The sequence below is a fragment of the Gossypium hirsutum genome, chromosome A10 (assembly GCF_007990345.1).
Source record: "Gossypium hirsutum isolate 1008001.06 chromosome A10, Gossypium_hirsutum_v2.1, whole genome shotgun sequence".
Taxonomy (NCBI): domain Eukaryota; kingdom Viridiplantae; phylum Streptophyta; class Magnoliopsida; order Malvales; family Malvaceae; genus Gossypium; species Gossypium hirsutum.
In genome coordinates this window covers 28,726,212-28,736,592 of record NC_053433.1, presented here as the reverse complement: position 1 = coordinate 28,736,592, position 10,381 = coordinate 28,726,212, and the positions used below count along the sequence as shown (strand labels likewise).

Here is a 10,381-nt window from a genome sequence, read left to right as displayed (position 1 = left end):
AATTAAAGTATTAATTCGAATAAAATTACTAGACTAATTAATTAATCAATATAGATTAATTGAATTTAATAATTAAATTAGATATTTTTAAAATTTTTAATAATTTATTTACTCAGATGAATCAATGACATTACCTATTTAATAAAAAATTTAATTCTAGAAACCTTGCACCGGTCTTGATCTTACTTTCAGTACCCGGCAAATGGTGGCTCCATCTAATTATATGAAAGCCTCGTAGACACCCTGAACTGAAACGTACTTGTACAACAGCCCTCGATGTGAAATCCACATGCAACCCAAAACTAGTTAAATGAGAAGAACTGTTCTCTGTTCTTTTCAATATCTTTTAAAAATTCCGATCGTTAAAAAAATAAAAAAACAAGAAAGTAAGAAAGAAATCTCAAGGTTCTTTTTTTCGGTCTCTTAATCAAATCGAAATATAAAAACCCACATTTCATCTTTTTTTATTCGTCATAATTCTCCACTTTTCTCTTTTTTCTGTTTTAAGTTTAGTACAATAAAGGTGCTTGTTTTGATCCATGATAAATTATCGATCTGGTCAAAATTTACAAATTTTTTTTATATGTTTATCGAAATGGGGTTTTTGAATTTTTGAGTGACAAGGTTGAACTTTGGTGATTTGAGAAACCAAAAAGGTTGAATTTAAGGGCATGATTTAACTCAGAGGGAATTTAATTTGATTGTTGCAGTGAAAAAAAGAGTGAAAGCTTTTTCCGGCAATGGAAGGAACAGTTTTTACTCCATCATTGGAAGGAATGCAGCACATCAGATCCCCACAAGGAGAAATGCTTACAAAGCCATTCCTGGACGTCTGCAAGTTGATTTTGCCAGTCATAGGTTTGTTTTTTTAGGTTAAGCTTGTTAGCTTGGTTAGCTTTTAGCATCTAATTCAAGTTCATTCTTTATGGAAATATTTGTTCAAGTTTGTTAGTGGTACTTGAAACTTTATAGCTGCAGTTTTGTGAGATTTGGAGAAGATTTTAAGATTGAAATGATGATAAAACCATGTTGCACAACAAATGCTTGATAATTTAGCTGACAATACTTCGCTTGAGTTGTCAAAGATAGTATTTGTCAGTATAGATGTGATCAATATGTTTCATTTGGCTGTTAAAGGCCTACATTGTGGAGGGGATTACTGGCTATCTTTCTTTTGGATACAATGTTGATTTCCAGGGAAGAACTGAAACCTCCATGTTGTTACTTTTGCAGATAAGTTTGGAACTGCTATGGCCCTTGTAAAGCGTGATATTGGTAGAAACACATCAGTAAGATGTTTATTTATGAGTAAATGATTTTCTTTTGTCCAAGAGTCCATACACTCCCAGGAAAAGCTCGAATGACCTTCAACAAAAGGGTATCTAAACCCAAAAACAACATTCTTTAAGGAACTCAGCAAAATAGCCTCATAACTTTGGATGAAGTGGAGTCTCCTCACAAAGGGGGGTGCAGAGGGTGGGGCTGTGCCCTTAGCACATAACTTATGTTAATTTCTTGCAACAATCGTGTATGAATTACTGGTTCTTCTGTTGCTTCTTTTTTCAGAGATTGGAAAAAAAATACCAGTCGGATCCCTTTAGATACAACTTCTTGTACAATATGGTGAAAGAAGAGTACGAATGTAAATCAGCGAAAGGATCAACAAGTTGTACTAATGGTATTCTTTGGTTGACTAGGTACTTATATTATATACTTGTCAACATTCTTAGGCAATTGCAGAATCTGATCTTGTTCATTATGTCCTTGGCAACTACTTACAGTTCGTAATTTTATAATTTTTATGATTTTCAGAGCAATGGATTTTATAGTAGAATTGTTCCACAACTTACTTGCACATCCAGATTGGTCAGTGACTGATGCTTGTACAGATGCCTATGGCAAGACCCTGAGAAAATTCCATGGATGGATTGCTAGCTCAAGTTTCACAGTAAATATTTTTATTCTCACTTTGTCAAGTTTTTTTTTTTATTACTGATGAATTGCAACTGTTAGCCTTTGATGTTTTCAAAAATATTATTGTGAAAGATTTCTTTAATGTATACTCAATATCATTTTTTGAGCATTGAATTACTTGTTCTATATCCCCTTAAGTGTGCTGGATGACAGGTTGCTATGAAGCTGGCACCAGATAGGAAGAAATTCATGGAAGTGATTACTTGCAAAGGAGATGTTAGAGCCGACATGGAGAAATTTTGTTTGACATTTCCTCCATATCTTGAGGAAAATCATAAGTTTCTGGTAAGAAAAATTTGCTCAAAGATGCATCTTTTTTGCCACACCAGCAATCCATATATGCAACAATCATATTTCTTGAACTTTGAGAATGATATCATATATTCATATTGGAAAGATCTGTGATATATCAACAAGTTTTAAGAAGCTTAATATAGAAAAGAGCAGAAACTAGTAGAAGAGGAGGAAATAAGGCAAGAATTAAGCTGATTAGGCCATTAGCCATATGAACAAGAAAAGAAGCAGCTTTTGCTTTATTAAGAAATACTCTTGTAATACAAAGATAATTTCCCATAAAACATAGCTCTCTTATTTGTAACTCCTCCTTACAATTATCCTGTTAGCATTACAATAATTTAGGATAAATCATAATCTTCCAGCACAGCTGGAGGTTTCCTTCTTTGGTTGCTACTTTGCCTCTGCCATAATTGAGAGCCTATCATCCTCCATCAATTCTGGGATCATAACATAACCATTCGCTACCAATTAAAGGGACCTTCTCCTCAAGGTTCCAGTCTGAATATTGCACTCTGAATTTATCCTCATCCTCCCATGTTGCCATATTAGTAGGTTCTCCTTCCCATTGGATAACTACTTGTTTCTTTCTTTGCCCATTCAATAACAGTTCATGTCGACTAATAAGAGTCAGGTTGTTTTGAAACTATAGTATCCACATCGAGTAAAGAGAGAGGAATAACCAGTTGGGGTTTGCATTTCTTCAATGTTAAACTATAACAAAAAGGAAAAGGAAACTAATAGAAACAGTATTAATCAAGAAGAATGCATTTTAATCTTGCCTTTTTTGTACAGGAGTAGCACGTGCTTTTATATAGCACAAGCAGTCTAACATATTAACTAATCAACGGATTAACTAACAACTAACTATCAGGTTAATTAACTTTATTAGCTACTCTAACATTCTCCCGTTTTCTTCAATTTTTTTTTTAAGATCAGAAATTACTTGTTAAAACTCGAAGAGCATGTCGAAATGAGGCAAACTGCTTGGGTGTGATGGGTTTTGTGAGACATCAGCAACTTGTTTTTTTGAAGGAACAAAGTTAACCTGCAGTGTACCATCAAGAACTTGTTCTCGAATAAAATGATGATCAATCTCTACATGTTTTACCTAGGCATGATGTGTGGGATTTGCAGCCATTGAGACTGTGGACGTGTTGTCGCACTAGACCACTGGAGACTGACAGATTGGCATACCGATTTCACCTAACAACTGTTTGATCCACAACAACTCAGACACACAATTGGCTAAACTATGATATTCTACTTCAGATGAGGACCTGGACACTACTACTTGCTTCTTGGAACATCATGCAATAGGGTTTGGTCCTAAGTAAACAACATATCCTGTGGTATCCTAAGTAAACAACAGATGAAGCCCAGTCAGCATCAGAGTAGCAGACTAACTCAAATCGACCTTTGGAGAAGTACAAGCCATGATCCATAGTTCCAATGAGATATCTTAAGACTCGTTTAACTGCCTTCCAATGAGTGTTATGTGGAGAATTCATGTATTGACTGAGTTTATTAACACAAAAAAACAAGTCAGGGCGTGTGATGTACATACTGAAGCATGCCAACTATACTTCGATACAAGTGACCATCAACAAACGGTGGTCTGCCAATGAAAGCAACCAATTTGGGAGTGCTCACCATGGGTGTAGGTGTAGCTGCTGCTCCTGTCATTCTTGTTTTGTGAAGTATCTTCGTGATGTACTTTTTATGATTAAGTAACAGCCCCTGAGTTGTGTGTTGAATGGCAATGCCTAAGAAAAAATTGAGTCTTCCCATGTCTTTAAGAGCAAACTTATTATGAAGTTGACACACCACATTGTCTATATCCTTACTGGAACTGCCTATGATTACTATGTCATCTACATAAACCATAAGCAACAAATACTTTCCTGAAGTAGCTCGAATGAACAAGGAAGGGTCAGCTTTTGACGTATGAAGTCCAAGTTGATCAACTAGATACTATTTGAGAGTTTGAAACCACGCACGAGGAGCTTAGCTCAAACCATACAGAGCTTTGTTTAATCTGTAGACAAGCTTCTGACCATTGTGACTTGACACTTCAAATCCAGGTAGTTGATCCATGTATATCTCCTCAGTCAACTCCCAATTTAGGAAAGCATTATTGACATCAATTTGTCACCATGGCCACCCTTTCATGACTGCAATAGCAAGAACACTTTGAATGGTTGCTACTCAAACCACTGGGCTGAAGGTATTTCGAAAATTAAGCCTTGAAAACCCTTTGGCCACCAAACGTGCTTTGTATCTTTCCACAGTCCCATCAGCCTTCTTTTTCACCTTAAATAGCCATTTGTAGCCGATTACTCTTTGATTATTAGGGAGAGAACAAAGGTTCCATGTGTTATTTTGAAGAAGAGCCTGTAACTCACTATGTACTGCTACTTTCCAATACTCATTACACATTGCTTCATGGATGTCAGTAGGAACTTCTTTAGAGAGACAAGTTGCTGTGCTCATGTATGCCATGGATTTGAAAATGCCAGCTTTGCTACAGGTTACCATAGCATGGGAACTAAATGAAACATAGGCTGGAGAAGGTGGTTGGTCGAATATGTCAACAGCATGTGTTCTAGAGGTAGATATTTCAGAAATAGAATGCACTGGACTAGGTGAATTAGATTGAGGGACAGCATTTAGAAGATTGACTTGAGTAGCAGGTGAAGTAACAGATGATTGACTAGTATGTGCAACACGGTCTGGCAATAAGACAAGTAGCCTAGAACTACACTGTGAAGAAGGCATGGGGAGAGCAGGTCCAGAGCTGATGGTTTTAAATGAAAACATTGTTTCATTAAATGTGACATGACGCGAGATATACACTCGACTATTATCATCTTGACAAGGTACCCTTTCTGTAGTGAGGAGTACCCTAAAAATGTGCATGGGATTGACCGAAACTGTAGTTTGTGAGTGTTGTAGGGTCAAAGGTTAGAAAAACACAAGCAGCCAAAGACTCGAAGAGAAGAATAGCTTGGTGGAACCTGAAATGGTTTCTCATATGGCTAGATATTGCCTAAGGGATAGGAAGGCAACCTGTTTATCAAGTAGACAACATTGCTGAAGGCATCATTCCAGTAGCTTAAGGGCATAGATGCATGAGCCAGCATGAAAAGACCAGCTTCAACTATCTGTTTCTGTTTGTGTTCAATTAGGCCATTTTGTGCAGAGGTATAGGGATATGTAAACCGATGAATGATCCCTTGTTGAGCCAAGTACAATTTCAACACTTGAAATTCTCCTCCCCCATCTGTTTGTAAAGCCTTAAGTTTGCAACCAAGAGCTCTTTCAGCTTGCTGATGAAACTGTTAGAAATAGTAAGCACTTCTAGTTTTTTTGTAAGAAATTCTCAACGAAACACTTTGATTTTCTTACTAAACAAATTCTTAACCTCATTTTTAAAATGTTTAAACATATCAAACACATTGTTTTTACTTTTCATGAGATATACATAAGTAAATCTAGAGAAGTCGTCTATAAAAGTGGTAAAATATCATTTTCCACCTCTTGTTAAAGTTCCATTCAATTCACAAATATTCGAATGAATTAAATATAACACTTATTAGGGAACTACTTCTTGGTAATTTTTGATTGAATACAAATTTCACATTTATCCATGAACTCATCATTTCTTAGACTTATATAACCATTCTTTTGCATTTATTGTAAAGTTTTAAAATTAAAATATGCTAAACGCGCATGCCACAAAGGATAAGATTCAACAATATAAGCAGAAAAATTAAATTTATTAATATCAATGCTTAAGTTAAACATACGCTCATTAAGATATCCTTTTCCTACATGTATATCACCCTTAAGCAAGAAAAACTTATTGGATTCCAAGATAATCTTGAACCGTTTTTTACACAGAGTACTCGTAAACATTAAATTCTTTCTCACATCGGGAACATGCAACACATTGGTCAAAGTTAATTTCTTCCCAGATGTGAAGTTGAGTTCCACCGTCCTTTAACTGAGCACATTAATCTATTGATAATTACCTGTAAGCACTTTACGATTTGCCACTAGTTTATAACTCTTGAATTGTTATCGGTCATTACACACATGGACAATAGCTCCAAAGTTGAGCCACCAATTACAGGACTTATCAGTCATGGCTATGCTGATTTCAGTAATCATACCAATCTCCAAACTCTTGATTCCTTCTGTAACCATAGCGACTAAGCACATGTCCTACACCATATTGGCTTTGGAAGTTGTGGCATCTTGCTTCTATTTGAGAAGTTTGCAATCCTTAATATAGTGTCATTTCTTATTGCAATTATAACAATTGTGAGATTTTTTCTTCTTGTCTTGCATGTCCTTGGTCTCGGATATGGCCTTTCGCTTACCATTTCGAGAGTTATTGGACTCGTTCACATGGTTCACTTTAGAACTTTGGGCAAGATGCATCGCATCATGCTTCCGAGTTTCCTCTTCAATATGTAAATGCCTAAGTATTTTCTCCACAGTGAAGTCCTCTGTCATATGCAGAAGTTTCTTCCTATAATTGTTCTAAGATGAGGACAACTTTGAGATGATGGCATCGACTTGTAACAATTTCGAAATAACAACTTTCAAGTCACGAAGCCTGCTTAGAAGGACTTTTAATTCATGGACTTGATCCATGATCAGGACACTATCGAGCATTTTGAATTCAAAATACTTCAACATTAAAAATTTATTAGTACTTCGTCGCTCGGTGTTGTATTTCTCTTCAAGAGCTTTCCATATTTCCACCAGGGATTGTATCAACATGTAGAGGTCATACAATAGATTAGACAAGGTGTTAAGGATGTGTCCTCGACATGTGAAATTGTCTTTTTCGTGCTTCTTCTTAAGTTCAGTCACTTCCGCAATTTCCTCAGAGTTTGCATTGGGGGCGGGATCCTCCACAGGTTGTATGTTTGGATTCAAAATGTATGCCACATTTAAGACAGTAAGAAGGGACAACACTTATCCTTCCAACGATTTAAGTTTGAACCATTAAATTGGTCAAGTTTCACAAACTTTTGGTTCATCACTTTGAATGCGGTGTTAGCCTCCGTCGCCATCTCCAAAATAGTTCTCTTTAATTGTTAGAAAACTTGAGTGGAGATGATAGAACTGAAGACTTATATAGAAATAAACATTAGAATTTGAGTCACGGATGACTCTTTTCAAAGAGAACTGTTTACCCCTATACAAAATTGTTAGAGGGTTAAGATAAATATCCTCCCTAGATACAGCAAAGTTTTGAATTTCCTTTGATTAGCAAAATCGAGGAATTTGCTAACTCTTACTCTAGTTTCTGTAAATAGGATTGATTGTAATTGTAATTTGTGAACACCATAGACCATCTATATATATGCATTTAAAAAATACTATTTTGAAGAATCAAGACCCTTCATGTAAAGATACTATTTTGAAGAACCAAGACCCTTCATGTTTGGACATACTTCTTAGAAGAAATATGTCCTATGAAAATATATCTGTTGAATGATAAATTATCACTTTCTAAATGTATCTTATTGTATGACAAATTATAACTTTCCAAAATTGAATAAGTGCTCATCAAAAATTAAATTTGCAATCTGTAATTTCCAACATTAATAACATGTAAGGAAGTTTTAGGTTTTGCTAATCATACTTCTTCAATATTCTCTGGTATATCTTCGCATTCTAACTATAATAACATTTTGCATTGGTGAGTGGTGGAATAGGGCTTATCACAATCATAGCATCACCCTTTAAATCTACATTATACCATCTCAACTCTTCTTAAACACCTTATGACTGAAGATACGAATATAGGTGTTGAAGAACTAATAACTATAGTATTTGACATACCCATATGAACTAATATCTATCACAAGTTTGACAACCCAAAACTTGTTTGAGCATTTAGTCATGCCCCTTGTTGATTATTAAGGACATGTAACAATTGCTGTTTTTATTCAAAAGTTCTAGCGAGACTCGTAGCCATAACAAAATTAAAGGGTTTTGCATTTGAAAATCAAGTCGAATAAAACCATCCTGCCTAGCCAAGAATAATCCAACATTTTGATCTGACCAAACATAATGACCAACCCTTGCCAATTCTTCCTAAAGTTACGGCTAATAGATCTCTCTTATTCCTGTTTGCTTCATAGTGATCAAGTCTCTTGAGATACTGCTACTTACCGAAGGACCAAAACAAAGGGAACAATAATTATGAAACCAGTTTGTCATACACCCTTCCAATTTCATTTGACAATACCAAAGTTGCGCCTCTCTTAGCACGTGGAAAGCTATTTAAGCCTACATTGTCTACCTCATTGGTGCATTGGTTTCTTCACATTGATGCAACTAGATCAAGGGATCTTCTGATATGCCAAAATTAAGGAAAACCGGGTTTGTATACCTGGGAATAGTTCCTCCAACTGGTGGAATCATCTCACCCAATGGTGGTGATGCTACACCTCCATTAACAATGGGTGATTGGTGTGTCGGGTCTAGTTGTGTTGCCGGATTGTTTGCGTTTCTGTCCCCAACAGTTGAGTTATTTCAGTCAAAAGTTAATGTTTTCATTTGTTCTTCCATTTTGAGAGTCAATCCCTGGAATTGGTTTTCCATATGATCTTATAAGTTGACAAATATAGTCTTCACCATGAAGTTTGTATAAGCTCGGGTGTCATCGCCCATTTTGATTGACTCTGATGTCGAATTACTAAAAACATATGGATGAATAATGGAAAAGTGAAAATCAATTACCTTCCCCTTATCACAATTCTTGGGATGACCTATGGTGATTAATGATTCAATTGTTCAAAGGGAGACTAGAACCTTTAGAACTTGTTTAGGGAGAGACCTAGATATCTTAAATGAAAGATAAATATTTTGCTTATATTTTCTTCCTCACCACGTCCCTCAAATATGGACTAGTTACACCTAAATTAAAAGTTTGTAGAAGAAAAATAAACAACTTAAATCTAAATTAAACGTAGCTTAAAATAAACCAATGCCTAAAGTAAAAGTAAAGTAAATATTTGTAACTACTTGCCTTATCTTGTGTAGCTTCATGGAAGTCTATAACTAAGGATGGGGGATAGAAAATGTAGATTTACATATTTTTAAATATTAATTTTTTTTAAATTTAGATCATATATAAATTTAGATAATCTAATTATTATTCATGCTGGATTTGAAACGAATGTAGGCATTAATCCGTAAAAATCTACTATCTATGTCCTCTTTATTTTTTTGGTTAACATATTTGAATAGTCATTATCTTATCACTTTTTTTTGTGTGCAGATAATAAATTCAAATATCCATTATATAAAAAATCTACTATCTATTATACATTTTAAAATTTTTATTTAGAAATTCCTTTAGACTTACTAAGTTCATAGGTACGGATATCTACTGTATAATTAATTAATTGGGAGTTTAGATTCGAATAGTAATATTCGAATTTAATATAAATAATAAATAAATTTGAATTTTAAATAATTTGAATTTTACAGAAATCTCAAATGCGTTCATTAGCCTCCCTAAAAGTAACGGACTATGAGAACATTAAAGTTGATGATGGCTACATTTTGGGTTGAAGGATTATAAATATTTTACATTTTGAAAAAAAAAAGACTAATCAAATGCGTATATATTTGATGCAGTCTAAGTTTGGGTTGGATGATCTGAAGGCTTGACGATGGAAGAATTACTTTTATTTACCTATTATCTTTTTAAATTTTTTAATTCTGCTTTCCTTAAAATTATTAGATAATTAAAATGGTCTGATCATATTTCACCTTGAATAGATTGTTTATTTGTGTTAAATTATAAAGTAAAAATATGAATATCTTAGATACTTTAAGTTTCTATACACTTAATACATTTGGAATTTAGTGTCATTTTTTATTTTCACGATTTTATAACTCTCTCTACTTTTCGAATTTAAAAATTTAGATCCGATTGTTATCATCATTAAAATTCTTATATTAAATTCATGGTGTGACATTTTGAAATTAAAAAATATACATTCATTTAGTAGTCATGTAATAATAAAAAAAAGATGAAAATACTGATTAGGATTTCCTCTTAAAAACATTTATTCAAACT

General features: G+C 34.3%; 1 protein-coding gene across 4 annotated transcripts; it reads left to right on the top strand.

The window, feature by feature from the left end:
• The first annotated feature begins 207 nt into the window (after positions 1-207).
• On the top strand, positions 208-10,076 carry LOC107901856 (glycolipid transfer protein 1). 4 transcript variants are annotated; one of them, XM_016828022.2, is made up of 7 exons: positions 209-405; positions 711-858; positions 1,234-1,289; positions 1,567-1,697; positions 1,813-1,948; positions 2,128-2,259; positions 3,208-5,713. In XM_016828022.2, the coding sequence occupies exons 2-7, from the start codon at positions 741-743 to the stop codon at positions 3,313-3,315; spliced, it is 681 nt and encodes a 226-aa protein (XP_016683511.1). In that variant the 5' UTR covers positions 209-405; positions 711-740; the 3' UTR covers positions 3,316-5,713. The 4 variants fall into 4 exon arrangements, with proteins under 4 accessions (XP_040934943.1, XP_016683511.1, XP_016683506.1 ...); XM_016828017.2 differs by having other exon boundaries at positions 210-386; XM_041079009.1 differs by lacking the exon at positions 3,208-5,713 and adding an exon at positions 9,937-10,076 and having other exon boundaries at positions 208-858.
• Positions 10,077-10,381: the final 305 nt, after the last annotated feature.

What these genes read in the sequence shown, in the direction of transcription:
- LOC107901856 (XM_016828022.2), top strand. Translation starts at nt 741, where the DNA reads ATGGAAGGAACAGTTTTTACTCCATCATTGGAAGGAATGCAGCACATC. An exon ending in GGTATTCTTTGGTTGACTAG is followed by an intron (nt 1,698 to 1,812) that starts GTACTTATATTA and finishes TATGATTTTCAG; the next exon opens with AGCAATGGATTTTATAGTAG. An exon ending in AGGAAAATCATAAGTTTCTG is followed by an intron (nt 2,260 to 3,207) that starts GTAAGAAAAATT and finishes TTTTAAGATCAG; the next exon opens with AAATTACTTGTTAAAACTCG.